This window comes from Rhinolophus sinicus, chromosome 6 (assembly GCF_057876585.1).
Source record: "Rhinolophus sinicus isolate RSI-liver-muscle chromosome 6, RSI-T2T, whole genome shotgun sequence".
Taxonomy (NCBI): domain Eukaryota; kingdom Metazoa; phylum Chordata; class Mammalia; order Chiroptera; family Rhinolophidae; genus Rhinolophus; species Rhinolophus sinicus.
The window spans coordinates 53,153,538-53,177,469 of NC_142506.1; the positions used below are offsets into that span (position 1 = coordinate 53,153,538).

Consider the following 23,932-nt stretch of genomic DNA (forward strand, 5'->3'; position numbering starts at 1 on the left):
GGCATATTTTAGAGAAATAGAACAAAAAGTCATCAGATTTGTTTGGAACCACAAAAGACCCCGAATAGCCAAAGCAATCTTAAGAAAAAAGAACTATAATGGAGGTATCACACTTCCTGACTTTGGCTTGTACTACAGGGCTACAATAATCAATACAGCATGGTATTGGCAGAAAAACAGACACATAGACCAATAGAATAGAATTGAGAATCCAGAAATAAAACCACATAAATATGGACAGATAATTTTTGACAAAGAAGCTAAAAGCATACAATGGAGGAAAGACAGCCTCTTCAATAAATGGTGCTGGGAGAATTGACTAGCCACATGCAAAAGAATGAAACTGGACTGCTATTTGTCACCATGTACCAAAGTTAATTCAAAATGGATCAAAGACTTAAGCATAAGACCTGACACAATAAACTGCATAGAAGAAAACATAGGTACTAAACTTATGGACCTTGGGTTCAAAGAGCATTTTATGAATTTGACTCCAAAGGCAATGGAAGTAAAAGCTAAAATAAATGAATGGGACTATATGAAACTTAAAAGCTTCTGCACAGCAAAAGAAACCATCGACAAAATAAAGAGGCCACCAACTGAGTGGGAGAAGATTTTTGCAAATAGTGCCTCTGATAAGGGGCTAATATCCAGAATATACAAGGAACTCATGCAACTCAACAACAAAAAAACAAACAACCCAATTGAAAAATGGGCAGAGGACTTGAAGAGACATTTCTCCAAAGAGGACATACAAATGGCAAATAGACATATGAAAAAATGCTCAACATCACTAATCATCAGAGAAATGCAAATCAAAACCACAATGAGATATCACCTCACCCCAGTCAGAATGGCTATCATCAACAAGACAAATAGTAACAAGTGTTGGAGAGGCTGTGGAGAAAAAGGAACACTCATACACTGTTGGTGGAAATGCAGACTGGTGCAGCCGTTATGGAAGGCAGTGTGGAGGTTCCTCAAAAACTTACAAATAGAATTGCCATATGACCCAGCAATCCCTCTCCTGGGTATCTACCAAAAAAATCTGAAAACATTTAGAGATAAAGACACGTGTGCTCCAATGTTCATTGCAGCTTTGTTTACGGTGGCCAAGACATGGAAACAACCAAAATGTCCTTCAATAGATGAATGGATAAAGAAGTTGTGGTATATGTACACAATGGAATATTATTCGGCGATAAGAAAAGATGATATAGGAACATTTGTGACAACATGAATGGATCTTGAGAGTGTAATGCTGAGCGAAATAAGTCAGACAGAAAAAGCAGAGAACCATATGATTTCACTGATATGTGGTATATAAACCAAAAGCAACAAAAGAACAAGACAAACAAATGAGAAACAGAAACTCATAGACACAGACAATAGTTTAGTGATTACCAGAGGGTAAGGGGAGTGGGGGGTGGGAGATGAGGGTAAGGGGGATCAAATACATGGGATGGAAGGAGAACTGACTCTGGGTGGTGAACACACAATGGGATTTATAGATGATGTAATACAGAATTGTACACCTGAAATCTATGTAATTTTACTAACAATTGTCACCCCAATAAATTTAAAAAATAAATTAAAAAAAAACAGAAAAAACAATCAAAACTCTTAATTTTTATGCATAGACGGATAAACATTCTGTGATGTAATCATGCTATAGAATACGAGTATTCCACAGCAGGGAAAAATGAATCAAACACAGCAACACAAATCAACATAAGTGAATTTCACAAATATAGTATTGAATGAAAAAGTAAGTCACGATAGAAAAATACAGTATGATTCCATTTTTATAAAGTGCAAAAACTTAAAAAACTAAATAATATATTGTTTAATAATATATATAAGTGGTAAACTAGTTTTTAAAGCATAGGAATTGACCTTGTATCCTGAAACCTTGCTATAGTTGTTTATGAGTTCCAGGATTTTTTTTTTTTTTTTTTGGTCTGTTCTTTGGGATTTTCTACATAGATGATCATGCCATCTGCAAATAAAGAGCATTGTATTACTTCCTTTCCAATCCTGTATACCTTTTATTTCACTTTCTTGTCTGTTAGCGAGCACTTCCAGTATGATGTTGAATAGGTGGGGCAAGAGGAGATATCTTTGCTTTGCTCCTCTTCTTGAAGGAAAGCATCTAGTTTCTCACCATTAAGATTATTGTTTCAGTTTGCTTTTGGTTTTGGTTTTTGTAGATGCTCCTTTACCAAGTTGAGGAAGTTTCCCTCTGTTGCTAGTTTGCTGAGAGTTTTTATCATGAACGAATGCTGGATTTTGTCAAATGCTTTCACTGCATCTATAGATGTGATTATATACTTTTTCTTCCTTGACCTGCTGATGTGATGGATTACATTAATTGATTTTTTCTAATGTCAAACCAGACTTGCTTAACTGGAATAAGTCCCACTTGGTCACAGTATATAATTATTTTTACACATCGTTGTATTCAAAAGGTCTGTATCTTCATCTGTAATGTGTTTATCTGGTTTTGGTATAATGTTGATCTCATAAAATGAGTTGGGAAGTATTCCCTCTGCTCCTGTTTTCTGGAAGAGATTGTAGAAAATTGGCATCATTTGTTCCTTAAATGTTAGAATTCAACATTGAACCCATCTGGGCCTGATCCTTTTTGCTTTGGAAGGTTATTAATTATTTTTCCAATTTCTTTAATAGCTATATCCCTATTCACCTTATATCTGTTTCTCCTTATGTGAATTTTGGTAGATTGTTTCTTTCAATTGGTCCATTTCACCTAAGTTATCAAATTTATGGGCATAGAATTGTTCATAGTATTCTTTCATTATCCTTAAATGTCCATGAGATCAGTGGTGATGGCCTCGCTCTCATTTCTGATATGAGTATACTGTGTCCTTTCTCTTTTTCCCTTAGTTAGCCCAGCTAGAAAGTTTTATCAATTTTATTGAATTTTTCGAAGAACGAGCTTTTGGGCTTAATTGATTTTCTTCATTGTTTTTCTGTTTTCAGTTTATGGATTTCTGCTTTAATTTTCAGTACTTTTTTTCTTCTTCTTCCTTTAGCTTTATATTGCTTTTCTTTCTCTAGTTTCCTTAGGTGAAAGCTTAGATTATTGATTTTAGATCTTTCTTCTTTTCTAATGTATGCATTTAATGCTATAAATTTCCCTCTAAGCACTGCTTTCCCTTCATTCCCCCAAATTTTGCTGTTGTATTTTTATTTTCATTTAGTTTGAACTATTTTTAAACTTCGCTTGAGATTTATTTTTTAACTAATGTGTTATTTGGAAGTTTATTGTTTAATCTCCAAATACTGGAGATGGGATTTTTCCAACTAACTTTCTGTTATTGACTTCTAGTTTAATGCTATTGTGGTTTGAGAGCATACCGTGTATGATTTCTATTTTTTTTTTAATTCCTTAAGGTGTGTTTTACGACCCAGGATATGGTGAATGTTCCATGCGCATTTAAAAAGAATGTGTATTCTGCTGTTGTTGGGTGAAGTGTTCTTTAAATATCAATTAGATTGGTTGATAGATGGTGGTGTTCAGTTCAACTATGTCCTGATTTCTGCTGTTGGATCTGTTAGTTACTGATAGAGAGGTGTTGAAGTCTCCAACTATACTGATGGACTTTTTAATTTCTCCTTGCATTCTTCATTGTTTAATAAGGCATATGGCAAAACGAGTTTTTAAAAGTGCAGGAATGTGAACACGAATGCAAACACAAAATCAAGCCAGTGATTACCTGCAAGCAGGAGGGGGAGAAGAGAAAAAGAGGGAGAGAAGGAGGGACATACAGGAAATTTCCAAGGTATTGGTAATGTTCCGATTTTTGATCTGGGTGACTAGTACACAGGTATTCATCTTAGTGTTATTCTTTAAACTGTGTGTGGCACATATTCTTTTATATATGTGATACATTAATAATAAAATTATTGAATTAATTATACATTTTAAAATATGAATAAAATATGCATATGTAGAGAATATCAGAGGTCCATTTAAAAAACATTGTCTTGGATGCCATAAAATACCATCCACATGATTGATCAATCTGGGTTTACAAAAGATTATCCCTATAAAAGATATATTTTGTGGTCAAACAAGAAAGCAAAGTAGAACATATAGTTCATGGACAGGACTCGAAGGACAGGATTCCCTGAAAATCATTTGAAATAGTTTGAAGTTTTTCCTGGGCATAACTAAGGGGCCACTGAAGTTTCAAAGCAGAAGGCGACTTAATGAAATTTAGTCTAAATGAGATAAATTAAAACATGGCAGATAAAATATATTTTATTTATCTCTGTTCTCTTCTATAGTCTCACTAAAATAACAGGGAGAAAATTTTTTAAATTTGCAAGCCTATAAGGAAAAACAATGGGAAGGAACACAAGAACAGAAGATAGAAAGCAGAGAGAGAAGTGGTAACTGACTTAGAGCACAGAAATTCTGTTAGTTAATAGCTTGCAGAAGAAAATTCTAATGTGATGGGAACTCTCAGTGTGTCATCAGTCATATTCTCCAGCCCTGCTCCCTGAATATGGAAACCTAGCATATATCCTCCTGGAAATACAGAAGAGAATTCTTCTTTGGATTAACTGATCAGACCTACTTTAAAGAACTTAAGTTTGGAGTTGGGAGGGCAGAAGCATGGGGCGGGTGCACAAGAGGAGTAAGGGGCACCCTTCCAACTGACTCTCAGCTTATTACTGTTTCTCTCTTAAATATTAATGGACAGCCAAAGACCACCAGACAATTACAGAAAGTCTCCAACATGGATGTCAGTGACCTAAATCAATAAAAAAAACAATGGAACTCAGGAAACAATGCACAGTGGGGAGCAAAAAAAAATTCACAAAAAATATAAAATCCTTCTCAGAAATAGAAGGTATTATATACATAAAAGAAGAATGAGATGCTATAAAATGGGAATCAGGTAAGAAAAAAAACTGAAAAGTGTATAGTCACAATTGAAAAACTAAAAGGTTTGAAAATAAAAATGATAGACATGGAAAATTGAAAAGCTCAGTATGCCCTGGCCAAACCTTGAGTGCTGGGTCCTTCCTGAGCCTTGTAGTTAACCAGTTATCCATTTAAAATAGTCACTGATACGTGGTTGTAATGAGGCTGCATGTATGAGATTATTATACAGCCAGTGGACAATTTAACAAAATGGTACTGGTGATTTAAAAAAAAATGTACTTGAAACCAATGTTAGAGTAAATGGTGTCACTTGCAAAATGCGGTAATTGCACTGAGTTTCATGGTGGCATGGTTTAGTGCACAGAAGTTTGGTGACAAGCCTACAATTGTCCCAACATGGGTTCCTCTTGACCTAGCAGGACCTCATTGTGAGTGGGCAGATTACCATCACCACCAAGCCAAGGATGTATTCATTGAGGAAGTAGGAAACTAAAGAAGCATCTATTGACCATCCTACATTACAGCCTGATATCTCCTGGATTGGCCTGCTGAGAAATGCTCCTGAGAACTTTCCACGACTTCTAAGATATATGTGAGAGTGCTTGTTTTCACAAATTCCACTGTATGTCTACTTCAAAAGATAGACCCAGCCCTGTCAAAATTTAGAATACCAAGAAAAAAAGGGAAGATCCCAAAAACTCATGGACAGGCAACCCATTTAAATAACAAGAATGAATATGTCATCTGACTTCTCATTAATAAACCTAAATACAGAAAGACTGGAGAAAATGCCCTCAAAGTTCTGAAGTCTCTACCTAGCTAAATTATCAAGCAAGTCTGTTAAAGATATTTTTGGACATTCAGGGTCTCAAAAAATTTTATGTTCATATATCCTTTGCAGAGAGCTCCTAAAGAATTGTGCTTTAGCAAAACAGAAAATATCAAAGCAGTGGATCCAGTAAATGGTGGAATCAACCCAGAGAATAGTGAAAGGAAATCCTGGGAAACTATTACTAGATTACCTCTGTATTTACCACATGGAAAATGTTATGGAGTGCCATTTTAGCTACCTATTGGAAAACTTAGAAAACTAAACAAATTTTCAAAATAAAATAATTATCAATTCTAGGGAAAATATTATAAATAAATAAATGTATATATATTTAAAAGAAAACATAATCATAGTACATAACTGGCTCAGTAGTAAACAATATTTACATAGTAATAACAATATAATTAATCACTATAGATTTAGCTAAACACTGACATTAATTTGAGAGAAAAGATATATTAGTAGATATAGTTCATGAGAGATACATCTTCATCTGTCATCTAAAAAGCCAATAGATAATGCATAAAAATTATATATTAACAGAGCTCTATAGGAATATTTGAGAATATGAAGACACATTGCACAAGAAAATTAAGAGTCAATATTGTTCTCCTTTGGGAACAAGAGTGAAGAATGAGGAGAAATGGGGCAGTGGTAGCATTTTAATACTATTTGATTTATTTTACCCAGATTTATGTTGATAAAAAAAAAAAAACTTAAAGATGATAAATGCCAGCACTGTGAAAGACAGATGAGAGAAGAGAAAGAGACCATTTTATTCATACATGTTCTATTTTTCGCTTCTTAGGACCTGGCAAATCTCAATGCCAATGTCAGTAGAAGATATAATAAAGGAGATCAAAGGATATAAAGTGGCTTTTCAAGATTGCTTTATTGCAGATTTTCTTTTAGTGCTGGCTTTTCCTTTGTCGACAATACCCGAGATGCCTGGCTTTTTACCAATCTCGTCACCACGTGGTAGTCAGTTAATGTCAGACTGGCTTGCTTGTCTTGCTTCCTCTGCTATTGTGGTAGCCGATATGGAGACCTTTCAATCAAACGATTCATTTCGTACTTGGAGCAGAATCAGAGTGCCTCCAAACATTCTGACTGATGACGAAAGACACAGTGTGTCTGATGTGAACCTATCCTATAATGGAGTATTTTTTCTAATAAAAGGTACTCTTTACCTAAAAAATGTTACCACATTTACAAGACTGGGCAGCAATGAAAACCTTCCTGAAGGTGGAATTATTGGCATTGCATCAAGAAAATGGTGTTGGTTAAAATATTTATTGAAGGTTAGTAAAATAATATATATATATTAGTATATATATATGTATATATACATACATGTATGCTTATTACACCTACACATTTAGATATACTTACCATACCATTTAATTCAGTGATATATATAACAGTCTATATTATGCAGCTTTCTGCAGTTATTTTATTTATGATTGTAAATAGATCTATCTTCCTGACCTAACTTCTCAGAGACCTCTTTACAGAGCTGCTCCTCCAACAAAAGAGAATAAAATGAATCTTATATATTATTACGTAGAGTCATTTAGTCATATTATGGGAGTTTTGTTTTACCTTGACATTGGCAAAAGATTAAAACAATTCTTTTCCCCAAAGACTCCATGTGTTCTCAACAATTAATTAACTCTTATTTCTGACAATTTCATGAATAAGATATCCTTAAGCTACAGCATTACAAAACATCTAAAGTGCTGCATAAAAAATTTAAACCTTCTTTTTAGCACATAGCTGGTCTTATGTGGAAGTAAGGGAAATTCTGAGATGAGAGAGGGCATCCTGGGGCACTAATCCAGAGACATAAGCAAATTCCAAAATCTCAGCTGCCTGGAGCCCATGTGCTGATCCCAGATGTTTAGACCTCTGGTACTTGAAAACAAAGCCTTGGACCTGAACAAGATAGGGCATCTCATAATTTCTTGAGTAAAACAAGCACCTTCAAAAATTTCCCAACATAATTAAATCTATCTCAGCTTTAACTCATAGATAGTGAGAAAAGGTCTATCTTTAGAACTCATGATCAGATGCCAACCCATATGCACTTTGGGGCACAAATACCTATGTGGTTAAAAACAAACAAACAAAAAAATAATAATTAAGCCTGGTGCCAAGCAGAAGCAAATACAAATTCTTTCCAGAGGAATAAACCCTAAAGTCAGGTTTTGAAATAACATTCTGACAAAATTGAACTCACGTTCAAAAATGTCAAAGCATATGAAGAAACAAGATGCCATAGAAGTCAGCAGAAACAACAAAAAGCAGAATCATTCCTACAAGGATATCAGCTATTGGGATTGACAGATATAAAATATCCTTATGAGATTTAAATAAATGGAAAAGAAAATGGAAATCATAAGGGGAAAAGATAATCTATCAAACCAAGGCAACTAGTAAAACTAAAAGTAAGGAAGTCATTACTATAAAATTTAGGATAGTGGTTATCCTGGAAAGGAAAGATGTAATGATTGGGAGAGATCATGGGTGGTATTTGGGAATTCTGACAATATTCTATTTCTTAATCTGCATAGTCATTACACAGCCTTCTACTTTGTGATAAATCTTTTAATGCCATATGTTTCCTATTTGGTCTATTGTATGCGAATTACGTGGGGTTTTTTTTAATTTTATGTGTAAAGATAAATGTTAAAATACTATATTTCGTGTAATAAATGTAGATAAAACTAGTAATTGAAATATTAAATTCAATGGAAAGCTTAAATAGAAGGTTGGATACAAGAAAAATTACTAGTGCATTGTAAATTAGATAAGAAAAAATTAAAATGAAAAATGAGAGAAAAAGTTGTGGAAAACAAACAACAATAAAACAGGGTAAGAGGGATGAGAGAATGGAAAAGAGGAGACACAACATATATCCAACCAGAAATCCAAAATAAAAGATTAGAGAGAATGGGAAAGAGCTGAGAAGTTTTCAGACTTAAAGACAGATATTAATCCTTAATCCTGAAATACTAATAAATTCCAGTTGATATAGGGAAAAAGAAAACCCACTTAGACACAAATTAATGAAATTGTAGGGTATCAAAGACTAATGAGACATTAAAAGTATTCAAACAGAAAAGACTAATTGTAAACAAAGACAATAAAACAATTAGGATCAACAGAGATGACAGTGAAATACTGAAATAACTGAAATAAAGTGAATGTCAACCTAAAATTATATATATCCAATGAAACTATCCTCTAGAACAAGAATTTTAAAAATTATTTTGAGAATCAAAACCAGAGATTTTAGAATATAAATAGAATAGCTACAGTAACAATTTATTAAACTTTCTCAATGGCAGAATGGAGATGGCATGACAGAGGAAACAGTTAATAAGACGGAAGTTACATCGATAGAAATTTTCTAATCTAAATAGTACAAAAAGTTATCAAAATTGAAGCAAAACTCACAAACCTGTGGGACAATACCAAACGGTTTAACATTCATATCACTGGAGTCCAAGAAAGAGAGGAGAAAGTGTATAATGTAGAAAAAAAAAAAATCTGGATATATAATGATGAGAAACTTCCCATGTTGGGCAGAAAATATAAATTTATGAACCATGAAGCTCAACAAACTCCAAACAAAATAATTGCAAAGAAATTCATAAACTACTGAAAACCAAAAGGGGAAAAAAGCTTGAAAGCAACAAGATAAAAATGACGTCATATATAGGAGCACAGTGACTCAAGTGATGGTATATTTCCCATCAGGAGCCACAGGTGACAGAAGGCAATGAAGCAATATTATTAAAGTCCTGAAAGAAAAAAAATAAAAGATCAACCTAGAATTCTATTTCCAGACAAGAATGTGTTTCAGGAATTAAGGAGAAATAAAGACATTCTTAGATAAAGGAAAATAAGAGAATTTTTTACCAACAGACCTGCTCTAAAAGAAATAAATGCCTAATGAGGCTTATCAGGTGGAAGAGAAATGGAAAATTTAAAACTTCAGGAGTGAATAAAAACAACAGGAAAGGTGGGCATGTAGGTATAATAGATTTTTATACCCTTAAGTGCCTTAAAATATGTATGACAGGTAATAGCAAAACTTAAAACATATAACACTTTCTGGTGGGAGTTTTAATTTATGTTTATATAATATGACAATTACAACATAAATGAGGTAAAGGAACCTATGGGGTAGTGAGATTTCTTCATTCCACTTGAAATATTAGTTTTAATTCTAAGTAGGCTGTAAAGAGTTTAAAAACCCAACAGATAAATAAAAATGGAATACTGAAACTGTTTTTTCCAAATAATCCAAAAGCAGGCAGGAAAGGGAACCAGAGAGACATAAGCCAGAGGATACAAACAAACCAATAAAATATCAGAGCTGAGTAGACACATGTCAATAATTTCATTAAATGTAAATGACCTAAAACACTAATTAAAAAGCACAGATTGTCATGTTGGATTTTTTTAAAAGACCAAGTTGTATGCTTTCTATAGTAAGTCCACTTTAAATATAAAGATGTAGTTGGATTAAAAGTAATACATTGGAAAAGTATATACCATCAAACACTAATTAAAAGAAAGCTGGAGTCACTTTATTAATATCAGACAAACTAGGAAAACAATCAGGAACAAAAAAGGCATTAATATAATGATAAAAGTGTCAATGCATCAAGAAGACATAACAATCCTAAATACGTATGCACCTAACAACCAAGTTTCAAAATACATGAACCAAAATTAATTAAATGGAATAAAGAAATAGATAAATCCAAAAATTTATTGGAAGATTTTTACACTCCTGTTTCAGTAATAGATAAAAATAAGTAGAAAGAAGATCAGCAAGGATGTACAAGAATAAACAACATAATGGGTCAGAAAAACTATCACCCATCAGTGTAAACCAGACTGCCACCTTTTTGTAAATAGTTTCATTGGAACACAGTCATGCTCATTTGTGTATGTATATTATCTCTAGATGCCTTTGCACTATAGCAGCACTAATGAAAATTTACGATAGAGACTATGTTGCCGCTCATGCCACGTGGCCTCCGGCAGGGCACAGGCTATGGCTGAATGTCTTCCAGGAGGCCCAGATCTGGCATGCCCGGTAGCCAGCTTCAAACAGAGCCAGAACATCACCCAGCAACCTGCAAGGATGACAAACCCAAAGGGCAGACTGGGCAGGTACCACAGCCCTGCTAAATGAATCCTTTTCCATAGAGTCAGCATAGCACAGCAACTCCTCCACTGTAGTAATGACCCGTTCTTACAACCAATCAGCCTGAGGGTCAACCCCTCCCATTGATGTGCAAACAGTAACTAAGGCTCAACTATAACAAGGACACACACAACCCACACAAGGGACACGCCTGCAGCACCTGGCTCAGGTGACCAGAGAGACTGTGCCACTGGACCCCACAGGACTCGTACTACATAGGCCACGGTACTAAGACTGGGAGGCATAGCAGCCACACCTAATACATAGAAACAAACACAGGGAGGCAGCCAAAATGGGGAAACAAAGAAACATGTCCCAAATAAAAGAACAAAGTTCTAGAAAAATAACTAAACAAAATGGAGACAAGCAATCTACCAGATACAGAGTCCAAAACACTGGTTATAAAGATGCTCAGTGATCTCAGGGAGAACTTCAACAAAGAGATAGGAAACATAAAAATGGAGATAGAAACAATAAAAAAGAATTAAACAATAAAGCCAGAATTAAAGAATGTAATAACGGAAATACATTAGAGGGAATCAACAGATTAGATAAATCAGAGGATCGAATCAGCAATTTAGAAGAGAAGGTGGGGCCGGCCCGGTGGCTCAGGCAGTTAGAGTTCTATGCTCCTAACTCCGAAGGCTGCCGGTTCGATTCCCACATGGGCCAGTGGGCTCTCAACCACAAGGTTGCCAGTTCAATTCCTTGAGTCCCGCAAGGGATGGTGGGCAGCGCCCCCTGCAACTAAGATTAAACACAGCACCTTGAGCTGAGAGGCCACTGAGCTCCCGGATGGCTCAGTTGGTTGGAGCGCGTCCTCTCAACCACAACGTTGCCAGTTCGACTCCCGCAGGGGATGGTGGGCTGTGCCCCCTGCAACTAGCAACGGCAACTGGACCTGGAGCTGAGCTGCGCCCTCCACAACTAAGACTGAAAGGACAACAACTTGACTTGGAAAAAAAAAGAAAGAAGAGAAGGTAGCAGAAAATACCCAATCAGAACAGCAAAATGAGGAAAGAATCCAAAAAAATGAGGACAGTTGAAGGGGTCTCTGGGACAACATGAAGTGTACCAACATTCACATCATAGGAATATCAGGAGAAGAGAGAGAGCAAAGAATTGAAAACCTATTAGAAGAAATAATGACAGAAAGCTACCCTAACCTGGCAAAAAGATAACATGGCTGAATGGATAAGAAAACAAGACTCTTACATATCCTGCCTACAAGAGACTCACTTCAGATTGTAACTGGACAGAAAATGATATTTCATGAAAATGGAAACAAACAAACAAACAAAAGCAGAGGTAGCAATACTTATATTAGACAAAATAGTCTTTAAAACAAAGACTAGAACAAGAGACAAAGAAGGACTCAGTAAACACACTTCAGGGTATTTGTCCAAAGAAACCCAAAATGCTACTTCAAGGGGACATGTGTATCCATATGTTCATTGCAGCATTGTTTACAATGGCCGACATGTGGAGGCAGCCTTGGTGTCCATTGATAGATGAATGGATAAAGAGGAGGTGGTATGTATATGCAATGGAATATCACTCAGCCATGGAAGGAAATGGGTTCTTGATATCTGTGGTGGTATAGCTAGACCTGGAGTGTATTGTGCTGAGTGGAGTATGTCAGGCAGATGCAATGTGATTTTGCTTATATGTGGAATCTAAAGAACAAAATAAACAAACAAGACAGAAATAAACTTATGAAGAACATTTTGATGGTTGCCAGATGGGAGAGGGGTTGGGGAAGCGAGTGAAAAAGAGGAAGGGATTAAGAAGTAAAAATTTGTTGATACATAGTAGTTATGGGGATGTAGGGTATAGCATAAGGAATACAGTCAATAATACTTTAATAACTATATATGGTGTCAGATGGGTACTAGATTTATTGGCATGATATATGGGAGAAAGGTTGGGTGGCAGGGTGAAAAAGGTGAAGGGATTAAGAAGTAGTAATTGGCAGTTACAAAATAGTCATTGGGATGTAAAGTAAAGCATAGGGAATATGGTCAATAATATAGTAATAACTACGAGATGTTACATTTTAAATAAAAATCTCTAAGAATTAGAAACAGCTGGGGAAGGGAGACAGAGGAGAAGGAGGACCTTGGCTCTCTAAATGAAATTAGACCCATTGAATTTCAGACATAGCTGTCTCTGAATGGCCTTTTTCTCTAATAGATTGTGCCATAAAAAGGTAGTATTGATTTGATTAAGGTTTTAAGGTCTCTCTTCTTTCTATCTAATATTTAAGGAATCTGGAATTCCAAAAAATTATTTAACTTCTGAAGTGTCCTTATATCTTGACCTTAGTAAACATCAAGTTCAAAGGAGTATTCCTGGATAAAGAGAATAAATACATAAGAAAAGAGAAGGCTGATGCTCTTTGAGGATTTAAAAGTGAATTAAGATTAATTATTTCTACTGATAGAAACAGTATGTAAAAGAATAAAATTACTGAAAAAAACCTTACTTTTATGGTTATATGTAATATGACATACTTCTATGTCATGTATTTCTATGCCTGAAGTTTTATTCGGAAATATACTAAAAATTAAATCTTAGTAGTTACTGTTTTATTTTTAGATGTAGCAAGTTAGAAGACAGAAATTGTTAGGACTGTCCCTAAAATCAAAGATTTTCTAATTAATTTCAATTTTGTCACAGGATACCGAAAGAAGAAGTACCATGGCAGTCTGGACAAGAAATGAAGTTTATCTTGGATATACTCCTCATAACTTTGTCAAAATAATGACTACTAAAAAACTGGGGAAAATTCTAAATATATCACCAGCTGCTACTCTGACTATACACAATGTTGAGTATACAGGCCACCCTTTGGAACTCGCCTTGTTATTAAACTACTGCATTACATGTAATGTTGTTAAAAAAATTTACCTCGTGATATATAACGAAGATACAAAACAGTTGGTGCACCAAGACTTTGCATTAACTGTCACAACTGACAGTTTTATAATCCCACAGTTTTTATATTCAGCACTGCCACAATTAATACTATGGGACAAACACAGGATCTACTATTGTTATCACAATTTCACTGATATTGGAGTTTTACAAACACCTACAGAATCTGGAAATCTATCAAGATTATCACATGACAGCATTATTCACGATGTTTTTATAGGTGAGATGCTCTCATTCTGCAAAAATTACTCTAGATTTCATAATAGACATATTTCTTAAGAAGATGTAATAATTTTAAATGCACAAACATACGATGCTTTTGATAGGTCTATGTGCACTTCTTACCACCTAAATATGGATATCAAATTCTACTAATGCTAATTATGGTCTCACATAGCAAAATGGCAAACTCAGGGATTTTTTTTCAGGGTTCATTTTGGTCAATCAGCAGATACCATCTAAGCAAGTTACGCACGCATTTTCAGTGTAGGAAGCAATAAGGTGTTGTATTAGTTTCCTAGGGCTCCTGTAACAAAATACCACAAACTGGGTATTTAGTTAGTTTTAGTTAGTTAGTTAGTTAGTTAGTTAGTTAGTTAGTTAGTTAGTTACGTAGTTACTTATTTGTTAGGCATTTACATAATTTACACAGTGATCCCACCGATTATTCTAGCATCCCCCTGGCATTCTTGCAACATTATTGACTATATTCTCTATGCTGTACTTTACATCGCCATGACTATTTTGTAACTACCAATTTGTATTTCTTAATCCCTTCACCTTTTTCACCCAGCTCCCAACCCCCCTCCCCTCTGGCAACCATTAGTTTGTTCTCTGTATCAATGAGTCTGTTTCTGTTCTGTTTGTTCATTTATTTTGGTCTTTAGATTCCACATGTATGTTATATCATACGGTATTTGTCTTTCTCTGACTTATTTCACTTAGCATCAAACCACTCTTATTAAGCAACCCTTACCCCACAGATCTGAAATGCCACCTTTATTATGTATTCATTCCTCATGTTAACTGGGTTCAGTTTCTAGGCCATTTTGTTTCACTCATCTATCTGCTCTACATTATTTTGATTACTGTAGCCTTAATCACCTAACACACTATATCATTTACTTATTTTCATGTTTATTGGCTGCCTTTCCTGGAGGGAATAGAAGCTACACAAGAGAAGGATCTTTCTGTTTTTTGTTTTGTTTTGTTTTTATTAATGTCTCCCTGCCAAGTGTCTAGGAAGTGTAGCCATAGTAGACAGTCAGTAATACTTACTGAATAAATGATTGCATATTTGCAATATTAGGTCTTCCCAACCACAAATGTTGTATTTCTCCCTTATTTTTATTTTCTGTGATTGGTCTATTCAAATCTTTCATCTCTCTTGAGTCAATTTTAAAAGTTTGTATTTTCCTAGAAAATTATTTTATTGAGATTTTTAATTTATTAGCAACGGTTTTAAATCACATTTTAATCTTTAAATTTCTCACATATTTGTAATTGTATATTTTCTCATTTATAATGATGTTTGAGCCCCATCCTTTGTTAATTTGGCTTGCAAGATATTGTTTATGATCTTGGGGGATTTTTGTTTTTGTTTTCTTTTCCTTTAAAAAGGACTCAATTGTATTCTTCAAATTTACTTCCTTTTTTCATTATTTTGTCATCGATTCTTCACTTCTCCTTTCTTTTTGTACCTTTGATGTTCTGTTGCCTACTTCTTAAATTAAATTAGTTCATTTATTTTCAGTCTTTCTTGTTGTCTAAGCATTTAAAGCTATGAATAAGCATAAGGCTATGAATTTTTCTCTGTGTGGCTTTAGCTGCATCCCACAAACTATTATATATAGTATTCTTATTCTCATTATTTTTTAAATCATTCCTAATTTTCATCTTAACTTCATATTTAATCCAAAGTTCATTTAATAATGTTTTTAATGAGCAGTATGATTGGCAAAAGAGAGGGTGATGGAAAGCATACAAAAAAGGGCATCTAACCCAGATTTATGAGATCAGAAAAATCAGCATGGATTAAATGACTTCTAAACTGAAACTAGGGGGAGAAAATATATTAGAAAATTTAGATCACTAGACGGGATAGCGGATTGAGGTAGCAAAGATCTGGAGGTGGGAGAGAACAAGGCAACTTTGTAGAACTGAAATTAGTTCAGAATAACTAGAGAACAGAGTGTGAAGCAAAAAGTAGTAAGAGATAAGATTGTTTAATGAAAACAGGGATCATATCACGAAACGACTTGGACATTCTATAAAAGCCAAAAACAATGTATTTTTTGTGATGTTTTATATTTTATCTCTCATCATACTACATATCTTACAATTACTTTATTCATTCAACAGAGATATATTTTATTATGTCATCCACCCACAGTTTTCTCTCCTTCCACCTTGTGAAATTTCTAGAAACACACACAAAGCACAATAGGCCAAGGATTTGGTAAGCCTGGATGGCTTTATTGCCAAAAGCAAACAAAACAAAATGGAATGCAGAAAGAAATCTAAGTTATATGAGAAAATTTCCTAGTCACTGTATTGCCCAAATCACTGTGGCACCGTAGTTCTGCCTCACAACATGGCAAAACTTGAAGGGTTACTGACATGAAAACACTGGTGTTTGATTTCCAGTGTGTGTTGCCCCAGCATTAAAGGCATTTTACCTTTGCAGTTTTACTAATATATTCTGAAAAATATTTCAAGCTTCGTATTAATCTTACCTGTCAGTGTAACAATTTCATGAGCATTATTATATTGTCAAATTCCTACTGGTATTATAGCCATATGGGAGCTTAACTATAAGGAAAGGTATGTTGACACCGATACCTTATTAAAGTATTCTGATCCTAAAAATATTGGCATTTCTCATTTAGGAATTTAATTACAATTAAAGAAAGTATACCCCTAGAAGCTGTACACAAAGTATGTTGTATCTGGAAAGAAAGCTGTGAAATCAACTAGTTTAACTGTTAATTTTACAGATATGGCTCTAGAACCAAAGAGGTTAAGAGACGTATTATCTATGAACCTCTATGACTTAAGCGTAATACTGTATTAAGAGAAGAAAATTTATTATTATTTACAGAGTGAATCTGACGAGGTGTCAATTCTACCCCTATTCCTTCATCCCAATTGTATTCTTCTGCTAGAGCTACCATAACAAAATACCACAGACTAGGAGGCTTAAACAATAGAAATTTATTTTCTCATGTTTCTGGAGGCTAGATGTCAAGATCAAAGTGTCATCAAGGTTGCTTTCTGGTGAGGACTCTCTTCCTGGCTTCGAGACGACAGCCACCTTCTTACTGTGTCCTCACATAGCCCTTCCTCTGTGTGCATGGAGAGAGAGAGAGAGAGAGAGAGAGAGAGAGAGAGAGAGAGAGAGAGATCTGGTGTCTTTTCCTCCTCTTATAAGGACACTAGTTCATGTTGGATTAGGGTCCCACCCTTATGACTTCATTTAACTTTAATTACCTCTTTAAAGACTCTACCTCCACATACAGTCACAATGGGAGTTAGGGCTTCAACGTATGCATTTTGGGGGGACGTAATTTAGTCTGAGATGTTGTCCAAGAGAGGACTCAACCTGGAGCAATAACCAGGTTCTTATCTCTGCTCAAGAAAGAATTCAAGAGAAAAACAGATGTAGGATAATGCAGGGAGTTTATTAAAGTGAAAGTATACACTTGAGATGGAAGTGCAGGTGAACTCAAAGACTGAGTCACCCTGAGGAAGCCCTGATCAGGGCTTTTTATACCTCCAGGGTCAGGACTTGGGGATGTGACATTGATGTGGCTCATCTGTCTCCTCCCAGTAGGTGGTACCCTCAGTTTCATACTCTTGATCTCAGGAACTGTCATGGTATTGGGTGCATGACGGGAGTCGCAGTAACTGCAATGTAAATGACCTTATAATTAGTTAAAGGTCAGGTCCCAGTCATGGATACTGCTCCTGCCAGATTAAACTTGTTCTTGTTTTTCTCTAGCCACAGGTGCCGGATACAGTTTCTTGTGAAAATGTAACTAGGGAGTTGCCTCATATTGTATCTGGAGGCGGAGATCCGTTTCCTAGGCTACTTATCCTGCCTCAATAATACAACGCTTCCTAATAATGCCATTCCTGTCATGCTCATTATTTAACACACTCACTCTTTTTTCTCTGTAAATGATGTGATATATAAATGTGACACAGTGAATGCAAGGAGAAAAGTATCCAGGGGGGGGAAAAAACTGCTCTACTTGGAAGCAGAGGAGAAGTTATCCAGCATTGTGTAAAGTTGTAGGTTTGTGCCTCTGCACTCTAATTTTCTCAAAGTACATAAATACTCCGTCATTATAAAAGAAATTATTTTGGTTAAAAGTGCACTTAAATAAAGCAGCATGGATTTATGGTTATTTAGAATAACACACTTTTGTCCTTTTTTTCCAGATTATTATGGAAATATTTTGGTAAAAATGGAAAATAATATAATGTTTTATTTCAAGATTAATATTAGAGATGCAACAAAGCTACATTTATGGACAAATAATGTAACAAAATCAGCAATTTTCTTGCATACATCTGCTGAAATATATATCTTAAATGTTTTTGACAATGGCACAATACATATACAGGACTATCCCATAAGACTGGAAGCACAAAGTGTAACTTTCAAAACAAACGAAAAATGCCCCTTCATGGCATTTTATCATAATGCTTCTCATGTTTATCACCTTTTGGACAAGGGAGAGAACCTATCAGTTTGGGTTCAAATAGTCTATCCAGAAAATATCGGTCTGTATATGATTGTGGAATCATATGGCCCAAAAATATTAGAAGAGAAAAATTATATTTACTACGAAATTGCCTTAGGATACTGCACTAAAACTATGGTAAGTTAATATTTTAAAATTTATTATTTTGATTTTAATAAATTGAAAAGTATTAACATTTTTTAAAAACAGATTTCCCTTCTAGGCCTGGAAACCATTGAGAAATATACATGCTTTTAATAAATAATAATAGGACAAGCCATTATTAATTCCTGAGCCACAATTTTCACTCTCAATATCCAAGAACTCTTTCCCACCTAAAATACATTTCTGCAAAACTCTGACTGTTAATTCTATTATTTGCTTCCTTTTCTTTTTCCAATGCCTGGCTTTTCTGGAGAGTTCAATCTACTATCTATTGTAGTATAACACCACCCCAAAACCTAATTGTCTCAAACAATAACCAAGTCTGTGAGTCAACAATTTGGGTTGTGCATATCTGGGCATTTCAGTGGGTTTCATCTGGGTTCATTCATGAGGCTGTGGTCATCTGGTGGCTTGTCTGGGGCAGTATGACTTAAGATGGCCTCATTCACATGTCAAGTGGTTGCTGCAAGCACTGGCTTGTTAGTATAAGGGGCTTCAGCTGGAGCACTTGTCTCTGTTCCATGTGGTTTCTATCCTCCAGACTAGACATGACTTCTTTGCACAGCAGTCTCAGGGCAACGTTCCAAGAGGGTGAGAGCAGAAATCACAAGGCCTCTTGGGACCTAGATTTGACCTCATTCTAGTCATCAATGCAATTCACAAGACCAGCCCAAATTAACAGGATGGGGAAATAGACTCTGCTTCTTGATGGAAGAACAGCCAATGTATACTGTAAAAGGACATGCATATAGGAATGGGAGGAATAATTGCAGTCATCTTTGCAAAAATTCTATCACAATAGGTGTTACGTGTACTGGGTATATTGCTTTGTGTACTACTTTTCCAATTACTATTATAGCATAAGCATTTTACGTGTTACTAAAATGTCTTCCCAAATATTGTGTATTGTATTCCCCACTTCTTTTACCGAACTCAAGGTGTTCACTGCTTGGGGTATTCTATTCAAGAATAAGTCATGGTTGTCATTAGGTAGTTTTATTTACTGGTAGCAAGTAAAGGAGACAGAGGATTCACAGCCAGTGCTCTGTCTCCCTAAAAGGAGGCTTAGCTATTGCTTATATACATTATTTGGTTACTTATATGTTGATTTGTTCTTTGCAATTGGCTACACTTATCTGGTTGTTTCCTGTCAAGTTCATCCTGTTTACAGCTACATCTGCAGAACGCTATGCTACATTTTAATCCTTCAGCAAGAAGAGCATTTAGTTACAACCACCCAGACCTTGAAACCCTTGCCTTATCTAACACTTCCTCTTCTAGGCCCACCTTCCTTAAGCTTAGGGGGCCTCTTAACTGATACAAAGGCATGAAAGTTTTCAGGTAATTTCAAAGTCGGTTGATGCTGAGAATCATAAAAATTGAAACCGATATATGTGAAACATTTTACTTTAACGTAAATAAATGAATATACATTCATTAGTCAATCTTTTAATACAGGACCACAGACTTTTGTTTGTGTGTTTGTTTTTAAATAAGTCCACTTAGGGAGTTCCTCAGCTCCTTTCTTGTATAACCTTATTCATGATATTATCGTTCCTGAGTTCCCATTTCAGTCTCTTTAAAATAGAGGGGGGAAAACTTAAAGACACTTAAAACAACCAAAGTTCTAGATTTTCACAATTTGTTTCAGTCTTTTACTGTGATCTTTCTCACACCTAATTCAGCAATTTCTTTAGTGGGTTGCTTTATCAAAATTTTCCAAAGCAACTTATGTCTCAGGAAAACAGTACTCCCTTTTTACACGCATACACTCATATTTCATTAGTCCATAGCATTTAATTCCACAATTACAATAATAATGCAATGCAGCATTAACAGGTATGGAAACAAATAAAGCTGATATAGATTTGCATACAGTGACATGGATAGATCTTAAAACAGTATTGAGTGAAAAATAGTGTTCAGTGATTAAGAGGCTGAGGTATATCATGCTTGTTTGATATATGTTATTGAGTATCTTTGTATCCTTGTAAAATGAATAATACTTGTTTGATATATGTTACGGGTGCCTGTTATGGGGGAAGGGTATGGGAGAAGAAGATACAGGGGAAAATTGCAATAAATAAAATGAGACAGGATTGATTGTGTTTCAAGAAACAAGGAGTATATTTAATTCACTTTTCTGAAGCTAACATATCCCCTCCTTTCAGAACAAAAACAGAAAAGATTTACACTTTTCCTCAGCCCAAGGAAATTTTCTTTGATTATCTATCCCCGATATGTATATTCGTACACTCTTATAGGCCTCCTTTTTAAGAATTGGATGTATAATGTATGTTTGCCCATTTGAAATTCAGCCCTTCAAATTATAAGTTACCAACCAAAATATAGAAATTACCAAGGACAATGAAAAATTTGTGTGTTTTAATAATATACTGGCTCTATCACTAACTGATGACATTGAGAAGTTTTTAAATCTGTGCCTTAGTTCTCTCATCTAAGTAATGATAAGAATAATTATTATGAGGATTAAATAAATTAATATGTATATATAGGACTTAGATCAGCTGGCACATAGTAAGCACCATATGTGTTACTACCACCATATTTGAATTCTAGGCTCTTTTATTTTTTTAGACTTAACATCTCTGAAATATGCATGAGTCTTACATCCTATGGCATCTTAGATTTGATGAATTATAAGAGTAGTATGCTTTAATAACCTTGTATATAATATAAGTTTGCTTATATCATACAGATTGGGTCACTATAACTTCTCAAGCTAATTATTAGCTAGAATGGCACTAAGCATTATAGCTAATCATTCATTTTTTAAAAAAATTGAATATAACACTCATATACCAAAGTGGATAACTTTCATTTTGAAAAGTTCTTAATGCTACTAGCTACTTTCTTAGTGATATTTAAACCAAAAGTTTTGAAATTTTAAAAATTATTTTTAATATCTTAATTGAGCTAACTCCTTTTCTAAATTGAGATATAATTGACATACCATATGATACTAGTTTCAGGTATATAACATAATGATTTAATATTTGTACATATTGTGAAAAGATCACCAAAACAAGTCTAGTTAACATCCATCAACCCACAGTTACAAATGTTTTTCTTGTGATGATAACTTTTAAGATCTACTCTCTCAGCAACTTTCAAATCTGCAATACAGTATTATGAACTATCGTCATCATGATGTACATTACATCCCCATGATTTATTTATTTTATAACTGAAAGTCTGTACCTTTTGACTGCCTTCACCCATTTCGCCCCCTCCACACACACACACACACACACACACACACACACACACACACACACACCTCTGACAATGACCAATCTGTTCTCTGCATTTATGAGTTCATAGGGCTATTTTGGGGTGTTTTTGGTTTTTTAGGTTTTTTGTTTGTCTGTTTCTTAGATTTCGCATATAAATAAAATAATAATGTCTTCAAATTCAGTCTATGTTGTTGCAAATGGCAGGAGTTCCTTCTTTTTGTGGCTGAAAAATAATCCATTGTGTGTATATCACATTTTTTTATCCATTTATTCATCGAAAATCGAAGGACACTTGGATGGCACCCATGTCTTAGCTACTATAAATAATACTGCAATGAACGGGGGGATAAGCATATCTTTTTGAAGTAGTCTTTTTGTTTCCTTCAGATAAATACCCAGAAGTGGATTTGGTGCATCATATGATTTTAATTTTTGAGGAACCTCCATAATGTTTTCCATAGTAGCCCCACCAATTTCCATTCCCACCAACTGTGCACAGGGGTTCCCTTTTCTCCACCTCCTTGCCAATACTTGTTATCTCTTGTCTTTTTGATAATAGCCATTCTAACAGATGTGAGGTAATAGCCCATGATGGTTTTGCTTTGCATTTCTCTGATGATTAGTGATGCTGAGAACCTTTTCATGCACCTGGTAGCCATCTGTATCTCTTTTTTGTAAAACCGTCTCTTCAGATCCTCTCCCCATTTTTTTTAATTGAAGTTGTTTCTTTTTTTGCTGTTGACTTGTTTGAGTTCCTCATAAATTAGGGATAGTAAACCTTTATCAGATTTATGATTTGCAACTGTATTCTCCAATTCATTAGGTTACCTTTTCATTTTGTTGATGTTTTCTTTGCTGTACACAAGCTCTCTAGTTTGATGCAGTCCCACTTGTTTTACTTTTGCTTTTGTTGCCTTTGCTTTAGGTGTTAAATCCAAAAAATCATTGCCAAGACCAATGTCAAAAAGCTTGCCACCTATGTTTACTTTTAGAAGTTTTTAATAATTTTGGAACAGGGCCCGGTTGGGACCCCTACAAAAGAGGCCTTGCAATGTCCCTGTCCCTGGCCTTGCCTCTCCCTGCTTTAGAGCTTAACAGTTGATCAACCCCCTCTCTGTGGTTTGAGCTTGGAATGTCCCCTGTCCAAGTTCTTAAGTTTGGAATATCCCCTACTTTAGATAATTACCCTGAAACTTATGCTTGCTGCCGGATCACAATACTCCATGCTTACTGATCACAATCTTTATGGCCTAGCATTCTTTCCAGGTTACTGTCATCACTGCTCCTGGGTTGATGACCACATTGGAGAGCCACATTGCCAGAGGGGAGGCTCCATGCAGACCCCTGGAACCATCATATGGCCTCTGGAGGAATGCCTCTATTGTCTTTTAAATATCCCAGGCTGGTCTGAGAATGTGAAGGCAGTTTTTGGAGGTGTTAATCCACTGCCTTCTCAGACCACCGGTGCTCTGATAATAAATGTTTATTCTATGACCCAACTCCTGTGTCAGGCTATTGGCTGAGCTGTGCAGGCAGCATGAGCCCCGGACTGGTTTGGCCTCCAGTTTCAGTTTAAGGTCTTCCATTCAAGTAACTAATCTTATTTTGAGTTAATGTAATATTTATTCATATATATTTATCTTGAAATATATAAAATTATATGTATATATCTTTAGAGAGAGATCAATTTGGTTCTGGCTAATATGTTGTGATGAGAACAAAGATTTTGTGCCTTTGAAAAATCTTAGCAAAAAATCTTATTTCAGAGACAAAGTTTATTTACACATAAGCTGGATGCTAAGTGACATAACACAAAATATACAATCTTTTGTAATAAAGTTGAAGGTTGCCAAG

General features: G+C 35.0%; 1 protein-coding gene across 1 annotated transcript in view; it reads left to right on the plus strand.

Moving 5' to 3' along the window:
• CATSPERE (catsper channel auxiliary subunit epsilon) overlaps positions 1-23,932 on the plus strand; it is an 84,497-nt gene that overhangs the window by 23,056 nt on the left and 37,509 nt on the right. Inside the window, exons 9-11 of the mRNA XM_019730846.3 lie at positions 6,556-7,048; positions 13,651-14,128; positions 18,352-18,794. Coding sequence (XP_019586405.3) covers positions 6,556-7,048; positions 13,651-14,128; positions 18,352-18,794 — 1,414 coding nt within the window. The remainder of the gene's footprint in view (positions 1-6,555; positions 7,049-13,650; positions 14,129-18,351; positions 18,795-23,932) is intronic.